General features: G+C 44.6%; 1 protein-coding gene across 1 annotated transcript in view; it reads left to right on the forward strand.

The window, feature by feature from the left end:
* Window positions 1-16,236, forward strand: part of tcf12 (transcription factor 12) — an 81,039-nt gene that overhangs the window by 35,695 nt on the left and 29,108 nt on the right. The window contains exons 6-8 of the mRNA XM_067248681.1: window positions 8,615-8,676; window positions 14,464-14,596; window positions 15,175-15,227. Of these exons, the coding sequence (XP_067104782.1) occupies window positions 8,615-8,676; window positions 14,464-14,596; window positions 15,175-15,227 (248 nt within the window). The remainder of the gene's footprint in view (window positions 1-8,614; window positions 8,677-14,463; window positions 14,597-15,174; window positions 15,228-16,236) is intronic.

Raw genomic sequence — 16,236 nt, forward strand, 5'->3', positions numbered from 1 at the left:
TTCTGAACCAGAACTTTCCACTCGAGGTCCAGTGTGTGGGATATCATAGTGGAAGCTGAGCAGGCTCATACAGTCTGTGATCTAACTGCTTTTCCAATGTTGGCCTCCTGGCTGCAGGTCACCAAGCCCAACCCCCATCACTTGTTCTGTCTCTGTTTTCCTGTCTACTTTCCTGTTTTTGTCACGGACGTGAACCAAAAATGCACAACACAATAAAGCTGTTTAGATCAGTTATTTAGACAGCTCAAAGTGCTGATTACAACAAGTCGAAGGAATTTCCTTTATTGCAAGTGTTAGCCCTGCCATATGGCCCAACATGGAACATTAACTTGACAGGGATAATGGATTGCTTTGGGTTGTAACACTAGCAGTAATACAGGGACAGGGGCATGGGGCTGGGCTCACACACTCAAACACACACACACAAACAACACGGCGCACGCTGGAAAAAATTGAGTGGGAACGGACTTGAACATGTTCATCTGACTCCAGAGTTACCCCTTGTTTCCTCAGCCTATGTTGTGTGTGTTTGTTTGGTCTCTGCCTATATAAAGGCGAGGGCTCTCTTGATGGAAAAACTAAGAGGCCCTCGGAATGCATTTGAGAGGCTGTAGAGCGAGCTCACTAATTGGTTGTTTTTGTGGCTGGGGTTTTGAATTGATCCCTGGAGATCCTTAGATCACTACCTCTCACTGTATCAAAACAAGGGCACTGCACAGCACCGCGGCGCGGAAATCAATAGGGAGTCACACTCTGAATGACTTTCTCATAAGCCAGCCTTTTAATCTGAGCCCAATGTGATTTCAATATTTAATACTAGAGATGCTATTTATACACAACACATTCTCTCTGCTCACCGAACAACGAGAGGGGCGAGGGGAAATCAATCTCTTGACATTGATCTAGAAGCATGGATACTTAAGTTTAGTTTTTTAGTTTCTATTTGAAAATTGCTTTCGATCTTGAGAGATTGCAATCATAGTGACAGCATTTGGATTTCTGAATGTGCAGTAAAATATCATTACACTTTTAACATTTATTGTGTCTGGCGGACACCAAAATTTAAGGGTGTTTTCTCTTTCATTTCAAGTTGATAGATTTTTCCAAGAGAACCTGTGTGCCATTGATTTATCTGGGAGACACTGATATTCAAGGTGACTGTTCCCAGCGGACTTCATTTATATTTACATCGGTGGCAGTGACGGCTGTAATTAAACAGGTTTATTCCTGTTGGTTTTGCATCATGCGTCTGGGGGATTACGTCTGCGTCGGTGTCAAGACTGTTCTTGGTGGACACGCATGTCAACACCTGGATGGCCCTGTCGTCTTCTACCCCAGGAAGGATGATGAATTAATTTAACATCCCATCCATCACGGCCACTTCAAACTCTCCCTTGCCAGGAAGTACAACAAAATAGAAAATGTCTAAATATATGACTAGGAATACAAACTGTCACAGACAAGAATCTCCAAATGAAACAGTTGGAGGAATATTGCTTTCTGTAGCCTTACAGCACCTGCTCAGAGCAGATCTAGTAATGGGGATATTAAGGCTGTTCTGTGTTCCGTGCACGCTGTGATAGCACAGGACAGGCCTGCTCTGGGAGATAATAAACCAAGCATGGCTAATGCCATGGAAAGTGCCGGGCCTTCCCGCATCGCCTCCTGTGAAATTGGCCTCTTGTTCTGCTGATTTCTGCTCCTTTCTCTCACAACAGGTTAGGGAGTTTTGATGGATGAGGTCTCGATTCAGACTTCTGTGCTTCATAAAGGAGAATTACGATTTAATGGCCCCGGTCATGTTCTGGCTCTGTAAATATGGTTATTACTGAGGCCTATTCTCCTCAGATTGAGTTTGAGCTTGCCTCAGACAGAGAGAGAGAGAGATCTGTGTCCTGGGTGTATTTGTAGCTAATTTAGTTGCTTGGCTGTAAAGCAACCCTAACTTTCAATAATCCATGTGATCTATTCCTGGTCCTCCATGGTCTCAGCCACACACACGTCCACCAGACATGTGTACATATATTCTGTCAGCTCAGAAGAACTCACTTACTAACCAGTAACATTATTGGGTGTGCTTTGCCTTCGGCAAGGGCACAACCTTTGTTCTCTCACATATATATTATTATTATTATTTTTATTATTCTTTTTGCCCCCCTAAAACTCAGTCAATATTTGGCCTACATAGACAACCTCGGTGTCAAAAGTTTCGTCTTGGTAGCGATTGAGTTGCTTCTATTGGAATTTACGTTCCGTTGCATGGTTTAAGTGGAAATTAAGTGTTTGTGGCGAAAAGTGAAGCTAACGGTGGCTAACTTGCTAGCCACAGTCAATGACGCTACTTACGTCACTAACGTCACGAAAACACGCGTGACTACCTTTGGCAGAACATTCGTTTTGCATCTGTTAACTTGGGGGATAGCTAGGCTAACTATAGCTTTACTGCAAGGCAGCTGCAGAAACGCCACAAGCAAAGAGGCCAGGGTGATAAATATTTACTCATTTTACTTTGTGATATGACACACAATTGTGATGTGTAATGTACAATATAAGCTGATATTATTAAGGAAGTACATCTACTTTCGGAAACAGTAGTCTACTATTTCACTGACATATTAGCATCATGACATTAGCCTGTGTTGCCCGGGCAACACATACTACAGTGGTCTATGATGTATCTGTTTTCAATCGTTAAAATAAACATTCCTCACATATACATTTTCGTTGTAGGATTTATTCTGACATTAGTAAACGATTTGTTGGTGAAATTACCATTACCTGTGGTTTCAAACCAGTGTAGCTCACTGCAACGCTGTAGCCTCCCCGAGACACTAGTGTGAGTAGCTAACAAAAACTCCTCAGCTGTTCAAGTCAAACGGCGACAGAACATGTTCGGCACTCCCCTTACTCAAGTCTTTCAATAGTTGAAACAATCTGACTACTAACCTGAACTTCATTGCCACAGCCTAAACTTTGTCAATCTGTTCATGAAAATAATTAATTTCAGCCTAAACCGTACAACGGAACGTTAAATCGAATTCAACCAACGCAATCGCTACCAAGACGAACACAGCAGTAGTCTAGTACTGTACTGTAGTAGCAGAATTTACCGGGGCAGCTTCTCCACACAGGGCTATATCGCATTTTGCGTTGTTACTGACAATGATCGCTACCAGTGAGCTTTTTATGAATGAGCGATTTTCCACTAAATAAATGTCAAGCTTATTTACGTTTTTGGGGGCATATTTTCAGTTAGCAGATGGTACTGTTTGAATCGCGATTCTATCTTCTGCCGGTAAAGTCGTAGAATAATCTTCAAAGGGGGTTCTTTATTAATGAATGAATGCAATATGAGTAGGCTAAATGCCTGAAAATATCACGAGAAGGGACAACTTAAAAGGACGTTTAAGTCATAGAGATTAGGTCCATTTTAACACCGGTCTGCCAAATGTATTCGTTTTGATTCAGCCTGTCAGCTGCCTCTTGCAGGGGAAATGAGAAGACATCATATTTCATTCTACACTTCACTCGTATTTTGAGTTGTAAATGAGCAGCAAAAAAAAGATGCTTTTAAATCTATGTAATCTTTATAAATAATAAGTAGGCCCGATGCATTTTTATATAAAATATACAGACCCCTGTGCAACCGACGCAAGCAAGCACACCCTACAATTTCCCCAGAAATTGTATCCTCTCTAGTTTGATTTTAGTACAGCTCTGTTATATACACAGTTAGCTATCTTTCCTGTCACTCAATGGCCATATTGAATGAACATGGTTACTTCTCAGGCCTTAGTGAAAGTGCTGTTGAAACTTCTCTGAGTTTTGCCAAGTTTCAAATGGCTGAGTTAGCAGTCTAATGCAGAGGCAGCAGTGTCCTCTACTAGCTAGAATCAGAACCTACTGTCCTGTCTGCCTCCTCTCAGCCTGCAGGTACCTAAGAACTCCCTCTCTCCCTCTCTCTTTCTCTCTTTCTTTCTTTCTTTCTCTCTCTTCTCCCCCTATCTCTCTCTGTCTCTCTCTCTCTCTCTCTCTCTCTCTCTCTCTCTCTCTCTCTCTCTCTCTCTCTCTCTCCCACACCACCCCTTGTCTTGTGCCTTGGCCTCGCCCCACACATCATACTCCACATGCGCTCTGCTCTTAAATGTGATGATTTTGGCCCATTCATCATCCCCAGTCAGAGATCTTCTATAATGTATGATGTGTCCTATTAGGGAGGGGAAGCGCCTGCTGGTGGCTTCCAGGGGGAAGCTGGGGGAGGCAGGGGGGAGGCAGGGGGGAAGCGGAGGGGAGCGTTGGGCCGGGCTGGTTATTGATCACAGCACCCCTCTGGCTGTCACTCCCAAAGCACTGCCAGGAGGAGATGGAGGATGCGATTAGATAAAAGGGGGTTGCAAACACATCCAGAGAGGAGGAGAAGGAGAGGGGGGGAGGAGAGGGAGTCGGAGGAAGGGAGGGAAGGACAAGAGAGGAGGAGAAGGAGAGGGGGGAAGAGGGGTTGGAGGAAGGGAGGGAAGGAAGGACAAGAGAGGAGGAGGAGAGAGAGCAGAGTCAACAGGGGGGGCCTCAGCCCTGTTAATCGGTGACCTCTGTACTGGACCTTCATCAGTAGCCGCTCTCTTGCTTGGCCCCTACCCTGGTCGCTACCCCTCTCTCTCTTTCTTTCTTTCTTTTTCTCTCTCTTTCTTTCTTTTTCTCTCTCTCTCTCTCTCTCTCTCTCTCTCTCTCTCTCTCTCTCTCTCTCTCTCTCTCTCTCTCTCTCTCTCTCTCTCTCTCTCTCTCTCTCTCTCTCTCTCCTCGAAGTGACTCATTTGGCTTATGGTGAAGACAGGGGGGGAGGGGGGGGCAGTGGCTTCACAGCTGCGATAGCTGGCATCGGTTCCTTAAACATCAGTGTCTCAGCCAGCAGCCTGCTTGGCACAAACACTCGCCAGTAACACTTAAACAAATTGCCATTGCAATGGCTAGGGCTGTCGTACATTGTTGATTTTTAACATTCCAAGAGACTTTTCAACTCACTCTTTCTGCTTGTTTTCATCTTGTAGATGACTATGTTATGATGAATAAGCTGACATTATTTTCCCATCCTCTCTGTGTTTGTGCTCTGAGCCCCCATAGATATTCCTGCCATTTACAACAGTGGTTATTTGACACTGTTACTCCAGCTGTGAAACTGAAATATACTATGTGTGTACTGTGTGTGTACATACATTTATATTATATCCAAGTTATTTCTTCTCCTAGCCACAACAATCAAAAATAATTAGCGTATATTTATATTTGATTTAAGAGATTAATAAAACATTCGGTATGATAGTTGCTGCCACACTTGCTGTATCTACTGAAGGGCCTCTCAGCTGTATCTGTATATTCATCTCCATTCCCTACTAGGTGCACATGTTGCTATTGTAAACAGTGGTGTGCCAGCAAGCCATCTCTTTGTTTACCCAGGATGCACTCTCATCTGTGGGGGATCATGCGTAGCGGCACGCTAAAACAGTTAAATGCCTGTTTACCGTTTGGCTCCTCTGGGATCTTTTCCCTCCCGGTGTGGGCCGCGCTGTTGACGGCGCTCCGTTCCCTGGGCGTGTTACAACGCTTGGCTTGTCGGGGTCATGCTCGGTAGGGTCAGGGGAGCTGCCTCGCTGCCTCGCTCCCCGGCAGAGGCGCCCCGAGAGGATGTTTTTCAGCCGTGCGTGGCTGTGCTCTGGTGGGGTTTGAAACAACAACACTCACCCCATCAATTATTCACCACAGACAGAGAGAGTGTGACACAACACATGCTGGGGAGGGATATTTCACTGTTGGACATAAATGCGTCTGCAGAGGGGAGAGAGTGCGTGAGGGCTGTAGACCCTGTCACACTGAGATGCAGCTCTGGGAACTATAAAAAAAAAAGATATGACCTTTTCATTCTTCCACAACGACAGATGTCTCAGCCCACCACGGTAGCACAGAATATATGATCTACGAGCAGAAAAGCTGCAACCAAATATCCGTTCCTTTTGCAAGAGAGGTAACCCAGAAATGTTACAGAGCATTAAAGGAGTTGTTTTGATCCCACAAGGGAAGCAGCTTTGTCAGTTAAACCACCTCACCTGATTCCTGCAGCCTCCTCTCTCTCTGGAGACGTCGTCTACAGATGTAACACGACCGTGCCCCGAAGCGTTGCTCAAATACTGTACATGCGAACAGTCTCCCCACACCTGCACACACCAGGCTGACGTTCAGATCAGTCAGCGACTCACACAATATCCCGGCTCTGCAAGTTCCTCACGCACTTAAAATATTTACCTTTTCCCCAGAGTAAACATAATTTAGTTTCCGTGCTTGCATCTAGCGCTCGTAATGTTTGGAAGCCTGACAAAAATAAATAACGTATGAGGTTGTTGTAGTTGTTTATCATTTTCACGCAGGAGCTTTCTTGTTTTTTTTGTTTTTTTCATGTCGGGGGTAAAAACTGCTGAGTTTAGATATTGTGAGGAACATGATTCATGTGTGTGGAGAGCCGTATGTTGTGTTTGCCCTCCTGACGGCTGCTGGGTAGTGTCTCGCAGGAGGAGCAGGGTACACCAGACGCACAACACTGATGAAGGCAGTCTGTCTGAGAGCATCAGGTTCCATCCGTGAATATTTATCAGTGAAAGATCAGATTGTGCAGGTTCAGACGCTAGATGCTGGTTATGGAATAGGATTGCGTGGGCAGCACAACACCATGTCAACATGTCAGCGGTGATTCTCCTTAACTAAACATTTGAAGCTTCATGTGGTATCTCTCATTGACATTAATATGTGTGGGTATTATCATAATTAAACAACTGGTATACCATATTTTTCAGAAATAAAGCCGCGGTTTATACCCAGATTTTAAATGTTTCTTGTGGTGGTGCGGCTTATATTTTGCAGCGGCTTATAGCACGTTTTTATAACAAAACAACAGTAGAAAACACTTTTTTCGTGAATGCTATTTAACCCCTTAAAGATGCTATAAAGCAAATTCCATGATTTGCTTTTCAGTAGAGCAGCTGATATATCGGCGGGCCGATATTATTGGCCGATATTGGGCATTTTCCAAACTATCGGTATCGGCATTTACAATGGCCGATAAATTTACATTTACATTTAGTAATTTAGCAGACGCTCTTATCCAGAGCGACTTACAGTAAGTACAGGGCGTTCCTCCTGAGGCAAGTAGGGTGAAGTGCCTTGCCCAAGGACACAACGTCATTTTTGCACGGCCGGGAATCGAACTGGCAACCTTCTGATTACTAGCCCGCTTCCCTAACCGCTCAGCCATCTGACTCCCCATTAAATGAATATTAATGGGTTTTTTTATTGTGTTTTTATTCAAAGGACATTAGGTTTCATATCTTAAGTTTGTATTTTTATTAAAAAAAAATATCTGCATTAACTATGCAGTTAATGCATAACTAATATGCATTAACATATTATTTTAGTGAGGAAATAATAACAGGAGTCAGATGGCTATTATCAGAAGGTTGCTGGTTCGATTCCTGGCCATGTCAAATGACGTTGTGTCCTTGGGAAGGCACTTAACCCTACTTGCCTCGGGGAATGTCCCTGTACTTAGTCGCTCTGGATAAGAACTTCTGCTAAACGTGACTAAATGTAAACTACAAATAACTACTGTTAGGGAAATCAGTTTGTTTTGTTACGCGTTTCTGGATTTTTAAAATATTTTTTTATATTGGCCGATATCGGATAATCAGATTTTCCAAATATTTGTATCGGTATCGGCCTTAAAAATCCTTTATCGGTCGGGCTATACTTCTCAGTACATTATATACGTGTGAAATGAGTTGCTGAAAGCACGTGCAAAGCTCGAAAAAAATTTCGCACTGAAATGTGGAGTTAGACCGTTGAACAGTTTCTCACTGTTCAAACACAAAACCCCCATTCTGGTGGGGTGCGGCTTATAGAAAATGCGGCTTATTTTCCCAAAAATACGGTAGACAAATGTCAGCATACACTACCGTTCAAAAGTTTGGGGTCACTTAAAAATGTCCTTATAAGAAAAGCACTGTTTTTTTCAATGAAGATAACGTTAAATTAATCAGAAATACACTATACATTGTTAATGTGGTAAATGACTATTCTAGGTGGAAACATCTGTTTTTTAATGAAATATCTACATAGGTGTATAGAGGCCCATTTCCAGCAACTATTACTGTATGTGTTCGAATGGTACATTGTGTTTGCTAATTGCCTTAGAAGACTAATGGATGATTAGAAGGATTAGAATTAGAATGCCAAAGGTCTGCAATGTTGTAATTGCTGCAAATGGAGCATTATTTGACAAAAGCAAAGTTTGAAGAACAACATTTATATTTCAAATAAAAATAATTATTTCTCCATCCATCCATCCATCCGGATGGATGGATAATTATTTCTAATAATAATAATTAACCTTGTAAATGTCTTGACTATATTTTCTATTCATTTTGAAAGTTATTTGATAAAAGTGTGAGTTTTCATGGAAAACACGAAATTGTCTGGGTGACCCCAAACTTTTGAACGGTAGTGTATATGTACTCAAGGGCATCAACCTTGTACAGTTTCTAGTCTAAGTGCAGCTCTCTCTGTGTCTCCTCAGGTAAATCGGAGAGGTCTACATTTCCAGCCTATGGGAGGGAGCCTGGGGTGTCTGGTTGCCAGGTAAGTTTCAAATAACAAGTTGACGTCTTTCCCCCCAAAATATGCATCTCAGTATTGTAAATCTTGTCTTTTACTCAATGTTGATGGCCTCTTGTAACCATGGATAAAATGGAAGTGTCCATCCATGTCAGAGTGTATTGAGTGAACTGTAGCTGGAGAGAAAGAGACTATGTGTTGTGGTTGCCTGCGGTTCTGTGGTGGATGAAAAGAGGCCTCGGGAGACAACCTGAGTAATGGGACTGCAGAGATAATGAGTGAGTGATTAGACAGGTGTATGCAGGCCCCTGCTCCCCAGCCTGGTCAGTTGAGCATGGGACATCCAGATTCTCCACCGCTCAGAGAAACACCACGTTCAACACCTCCATTAAGCCAGGGTCGCTGAGCACAGCCCAGCCCTCTCCACAGCCACCCAGATGTTCAACACAAAGGCCTGATTGTATACAAGCCACAGCTCTCCCTCTCTCTCTCCCTCTCCCTCTCTCTCTGTCTTTCTCTCTCTGTCTCACAGAAAATGGCTTCCCACTAGTCTTATTGTTCCCACTCCCACTCCCACAAACTCATTCACCAATATCTTCCTAAGTTATTTCTTACATTTGTTCTTAAGAAAGTTCCTAAGAAAAGTCTACGTGTGATTCATGCTGTGTTCCTAAACAGCAGAATTGTTTGCAGGTGTGGCCTTAGAATGACGAATCCCAATATTTTGTCAATTGAAAGCTTTTGCCCCGTGCTCCTATTTACCATAGGTAAACGCCCCGTCAATTCCCATAAAAGGGCATGAGATGGCAGGGCCGTGTGCACACTCAGAGAAATGTCTAAAAGATGTGGTAAAGACGGTGGAGGCCTCGACTCCAAAAGAAAGAAAAACTTTTTTAATTCTGAAGTGGAGGTACTGCTGCAAGAAGTTAGCGAAAAACTACACATCATATTTAGTAGCGTCAGCGGTTGACACAAAGCAGTAAATACGCCATTGTGTGGTGTACATTTACATTTACATTACATTTAGTCATTTAGCAGACGCTCTTATCCAGAGCGACTTACAGTAAGTACAGGGACATTCCCCCGAGGCAAGTAGGGTGAAGTGCCTTGCCCAAGGACACAACGTCAGTTGGCATGACCGGGAATCGAACTGGCAACCTTCGGATTACTAGCCCGACTCCCTCACCGCTCAGCCAACTGATGTAGTGCCAGTGTGCGGAATAGGCCTACTATGGGCCTATAAATACCTTGATCAGTCACTTATTATTGGATGGCAAGGTTCCCGTTAACATAATTGATGTGAATTGAAGACAAAGCAAGGCTAGTTTATTTACAGTATATAGGCCTAGCACAATTCATACACAATGGCAATTCAAAGTGCTTTACAAATGAGCAGAAGTGTAAGTGTAGTGTGTATTTATTAAAACAAACAAACATATAATTATGTGTAAAATAATGAAAATAATTAGTTTATTAATTATAAAGGAGAGAAATATTCAATTTTAAATTCGAACGAACAAACTTTGCGCAAACATGTCAGCTCTCAAGTGTGTGTAAGAGTGCTCGTGTGTGCTTAAATTCTGTTCTTACCTAAGAACAAATCCCAAATAAGAAAACATTGGTGAATGCCAGAATCTTTGTGAAAACTGCGTAAGTGGGGTTTAAGAACAAATTTGTTCGAACATTTGGTGAATGCCCATTGATATTGGGATTGAGTTTTCAGTGCAAAGTCCCGCCTTGAAGATTAGCTTTTAGGATGCAACAGAGCTATGTCTTTAGAAGATAGAGCCTCATCTTTAGGCTTAACCCGAGGTCAGTGGAGCCTCTGACCTTATTGAGCCACGCGTTAACCCACTCCCCAAACTAATGACTAATTACATTCGATAGAAAACCCCCTGCCCCTCTCCTGTCCTTTCTGTTCTGGAATACACAAGCCCTACACACTGCACTCTGTGAACCACAGTCCCAGAGTGCTTTGCGCTTCCAGTCAGACACTGGTGCTAGAGCTCATTTGCTCATTCATAAAAGAGTGTTCTGAGAGGGAATGCCAGTTCAGACATTTTGGGGAGGAACCAGGGGAGTTCATGCAGGCCTGCAGCTGCTGGGATCTGAGGCTGGCAAAGACTCTGTTCATGTGGTCGCAGAAGAAAAACAGGAAGACCAAAAAAGCCATTTCATTCCTCAGAGAATGCAGGAAGAAATGTATGCTGGAAACGGCTATATTAATATTGTATAACCCCTCTGGTGATTATCGACAGGGTTCGTCCGTTGAACCTCACACAGCAGAAGCAGAGCATCTCAGGTGCAAAGATTATCAGGCATTGTTTATCTTTTAATGAGCAACTCAATGTCCACAGCAACTTTTTAACCCCGTCTGTAAAAGGTTGATTTCACAATCCATCCTGCAAACCTAATAAATGCTAACATTTGTATTTTCCTCTCCGAGGACCAGGAAGGGAAATTTGAAATACACAAACAATCTATCAAGGGGTTGCCTTTTGGAAAGTCCAGTAATTGCTCCAGATATCTACCAATGAGCCCATCAGTTACAGGCTTGTCATCAAGCCCAGGCCACTTGCCTCGCTCAGCACCGTATTATTGCATCATTTGGACTTGATGTAGAACTCCCTGTGTTTTATTTGGTTAGATATTCATAGTGTTACAGCCAGCTGTGGCCCCTTATCCCACTGTTACCCTCGCACAGAGCTCACATCAATTAGGCAACAAGCAAGCTAGCTACAGTAGATGGGTTTTAACCTGCAGGGTGTTTTGGGGGAGGGGGAAAGGTGTGTGTGTGGGGGGGGTGATGGTGGAGGGTTCCCAAGCACAAGTACCACAGGTCCCCTCGGACTGTTTCAAGTACGGTGGATTCGAGCAAGAGGACGAGAGAGTGGTCTGTGTGTGTGCATGTGTCGAGTGTGCGTTCCGTATCCCTGGTGATGTTGTGGTAATGAGGAGGGCTGTGTGTGTACGATTGTGTGTGTGTGTGTCTGAGACTGTGTCTTTGTCTGTGTGTATGTTTGTTTGTAAGGGGCGGGGGGGTTGTGCTGGTGACAGAGGGGCTGGCGTGTTGCCTGGCTGCCTGTCGGCGCTGCGTTCTGCAGGTAACTCCTTCGCCTCCTGTGAGACGGATTAGGCTGATTAATGTGACAGGCTGCAGTTGACAGATGACTTCCATTATCTCCTCAAATCTGCCTGACATTTCTCAGTGCAAGATGAGCGTTGTGATGTGAAGAGGCTTTGGGCTGAGAGCCGTGCCGTTCGTACAGCTTTCTGACATAAAGACTTGTGGTGGGTGTTAGACATTAGCCTGATGAGATGACTGACTTAAGTGTCATTCATGGCAAGTGGTTGCCCTGTATAATTCATCCCTGACATCGAGAACCAAGGTGTTGCCCTTTATATTTGAAGTGGGTTTACATCGTGTCAGACCCATTCATACTAAAACTCAGACAGGGGTAATTAGGCTACCGGGTCTGGGCGACTGGGCGATGATCCCTCTACTTATGACACTCACTACTACACGTTAGCATGCTAACTCAATTAGCGCTCAATCCTTTTTCTTTTAAAATCCAAGATTATGGATTTAATTTCCTGAAAGCATAACAGCTTTTTTCCCCAGTAATCTTTAAATAGGATTCTCATGATACCAAATCTGTCTAATCAACACCACCGAACCCATGCTCTCCTTGCGACCCATCCATCTCCCCAGGGTCCTAATACCGGTAGATTAGACAGTAATTGGTAGTTGATCTGATCTTGGTAGCTCCACTCCACTCCTACCCCACGCTGGCTTCTAAAAAAGAAACGCTAATATCGCTTTGAGGATGGGATATCATTGAACAAAGAGGGCAGGCAGCAGCCGAACTGGGTCTGTTGTGCCATGTCAATGTCAAGGCTGTAGCCTCACTGACAGGTTGTCAGTTTGCAGTGCCTGTCCCCCCCCCCCCCCCCACTCCTCCTGTTCCTCCTGCAGTAAAGCTGTGCCAGAGCTGATTTTCACAGGACTTGATGGCCTTCGTTTCAATCTGTCGAAATTAGGACTTCTGGTATTTTTAGAAGATCACATCCAAGAGATGACCTTGTTGTGATAGTCGGTTGATGCGTGTAATGATATTTATCTTTATGTAGAATAGGTTAAATTTCACATCAGGAGCATAACATGATAAAATTGATTTTTGAGTTACATTGTTGTTGTAGTTTTTTACATCATTACAGCCCAAGGTCAGAACTGTCTTTGTGCCTGACCTCTATTGGATTGACGTGTCAGTGCTTACTGTGTCAATCTACCACCACTCCCAGTCTTCCACTGAGAATTCCTTAAGGCACACAAGATGATGCCAGACTAGACTAGGAGCCCAGAGAGAGAGAGAGAGAGAGAGAGAGAGAGAGAGAGAGAGAGAGAGAGAGAGAGAGAGAGAGAGAGAGAGAGAGAGAGAGAGAGAGAGAGAGAGAGAGAGAGAGAGAGAGAGGCATACAGAGACAGAGAGAGAGATAGACTAGTTCTATAACCACTCACCTGCTTCTCTTAACTGACCTCAGTCTCAATTTAAGGCTTGCAACTAATTGGCCTAAGTGGGCCAGAGCCTTAATTGATACCTTCAGCCAGTTTGCTCGGGGCACAGTTAGTGGATTGGATATTGGTAAAGGAAGAAGAACAGATCTGACATAGGATGGACCATCCAGCCAGCCAGTCCACCTGGGCCAGTCACCTGGGAAGCCTGCTAATCTGAGCCAGTCAGATGCCGTTTTGGGACAGCTCTGTGTCGCCCGGCATGGCTCCACTAATTGGATACGTGTGCCTGAGATCATAGGCTGGTCCAGCAGTCTGCTGCTCCCTGGCTCGGGTGCCACACTTGTCCAGTTAAGCCGCCCTGTTTTTTTTTTTTTCTTCAGGGAGACGACAGCTCCAGAGATCAGACAGATGGTTTAATGAGCCTTTAGCTGGCCACCTCTCCTTCCTCTCCCCCCGCCTCCCCCTCCTTCCTGGTAGAGCTTCTCCTCTCATCTCCCAGGAGCCAGGACGTGTCCCTGGCCTGCTGTGTGTGGAGATGCCAGTGATCGCTGCTGATCAATACTGCTCCACTGCAGCCTGGAGGAGAGGGAAATCACTAGGTCAGCCTGATTGGATCGATTTCTCCTTGGAGTTCACTGGAGCTGCTAACAGCGCCACATCCCAGAGCAAACTCTCTCTCTGTCTCTCTGTATGTGTTTGTGTGTGTGTGTGTTTGTAATGGCTATTGAAATTTCAATCTTGAAATTCGATCCCTTATGCTGATGAACCGTCACAAAAACAATATTTACAATAACGATCAAACAGTGCCATCCTTCAGATATTTACCCATTATGCTGATTTATCTTATTGTCTTCTCATCTTTGTTGATTTGTTGGCTGTAAAAAAAAAAGAAGGCTTGAAGTATGATGGCTTTGCTAGGTGGACATGCATTCATAAAGATCTGTGCTCATCTGGTTTTGTGAATCGAGGTTTAACTGTCTTCCCCATTAAAGACAAACGTGTTTTATCTCTGGGTAGATTATTGGGGAGTTATGGTAATGCTGCCCACACTGTTGGCCCCCTTACTCCCACAGGAGCACACTTCCATGATGCTGCTCAGTGGATTGATTAACAGTCTTTAACAGAGCATTAGGGGGATGGCTGATTCATGACTAACCGTCACAGTGATCAAACTTGACAGTGCATGAGTTCACTAGCAGGCTGAGTTGTGTTTGAGCTCCTGGTAGCATACTGTTTGTCACACCCTGACAACCTGCTCAAGACTCTCTCTCCGTGTGTCTGTGCCCCTACTGCAGGCTAGCACGCGTGCCGACATCGCCTTGGCCAGTCCCGGGCCGGCACCGGCGCCAGGAAAGTCGCCTGCGTCGTTCTACTCCTTCACCGGGGCCAATCCCAGAAGACGCTCTCTACAGGACCCCAAACCAGTTGGTCAGTGCCAGTTAGCTAGTAACCTGCTATTAACAGTCTACTGAATACTATTAAACACATTATATTTTACATATGAAATGTTGTATCTTAAGAAAATGTCTATCTGAAGCTGTATAAAATCAACCCTGTATACAGTATTGTTGTGACACAGTTTCCTCAGTAAACACAGTATAGTGGACTCTCAGAAGGGACGGATATCCAGCTCCTGTTCTAGACAAAGACAGAGCTCGGGCTTGTTTTACTTGAAGTGACCTTGTTTGTAAGAAGCCATTGATCTGTTTTCCCTAGCTCCCTGAACAAGCCTGCCCTGTCCAAGTCCCCGTGTTTACCCTGAACGATTAATGACTTCTTTTAAAGCTGACTCTTTAAAGCTTGGCTGAAAAGATTTGATAGTGATAAGTGTAATGAATGGCTCAACATGCAAGCAATAGATGGCTTTTTCTTTTCTTTTTTGACACGCTGCTATTTGACGAAGTTGGTCTTCCCTCTTTCTCCATGTCAAGGAGTGTGTGGTGTGCTGTGTTTACCTCCCGCAAAAACTCCTTCTTCTGCCTGAACCCTGTTTTATCTCTCCACAGATCCTCAACAAACAAAGAAAGTTCGCAAGGTCCCTCCTGGCTTACCTTCATCTGTGAGTGAAGATTATTTCATCTGCCTGCTTCACAGCTCACCGAAATAGATCTCTCTGTGAGCGTACCCAAACACGTGCACAGAGGCACACACCCAGGCACACACACTCACAGGCACACTCGCACAAACAAAGGGAGCTGTTGACACCACTGTCACACAAACTTAGTCGGGATTTTTGTTTGTTTTTGTGCGCTCTTCAAAGACCCCCTCGACATAGACACCAGCGGTGCTTACTTGATGTGACGTGTGAGGGAGGCCACAGACCAGCCGTGTTGTTTTCATGTTCTTGTGTCTGTGTGTGTCGCAGCCCTACGTGTATGTGTGTGTGTACATTGGGGGTGATTGATTTTGGGGGGCTGCCCTGTCACAGCGTGGCCTCCTCAAAGGCCCTCCTGAGGGACGGGGCGCGGGGTAGCAGAGCTGTCAGAGCGCATCCACAGCACTGCTCTTTTGATGTTTAATTAGTCATTATGTAGCCGAACAGGAGGACAGACAGAGATTAATAGCACCGAATCGGAGACATTTCCATGGGTAATAATCCCGGTGGAGCAGAAGACATTAGGATGCAGAGGAAGTGTGGAGCTCAGCTTGCCTCCGCCTGGGCCTGCCCTTGTTAATATGCAGGAATCACTAAAGTCAGATGTTCATTGTGAAAACTCTGGTGGATTTTCAAAGCTTCCGTTAAGCCTCGCTTTAACTCCTCAGCACTGGTACCAGAGAATGGCTTCTTGAAGAAACAGCAACTGGTTTGCAGAGATCCCCTCTTTCTACGCTTTTGTGCTAAAGGAAGGATTCGTCGTCCGAGAACAAAACAGGGGGCGTCTCGGAGGTTGGATTTGCGTTTTCGGGAGCCGCAATAATCGGGAGCCCGCCGCACCTCTGGAATTGAACGTCGGAACAGGACGCGGCACATGAGAGACACAGAGATGTGTGTTTTTGTTTTTGTTTCTGGGAATCTGGGTTTGAATCCTACTTTTCAGGGGAGCAGAGGGCGGGGGGGGGGGAGCTGT

This window comes from Osmerus mordax, chromosome 13, assembly GCF_038355195.1.
Source record: "Osmerus mordax isolate fOsmMor3 chromosome 13, fOsmMor3.pri, whole genome shotgun sequence".
Taxonomy (NCBI): domain Eukaryota; kingdom Metazoa; phylum Chordata; class Actinopteri; order Osmeriformes; family Osmeridae; genus Osmerus; species Osmerus mordax.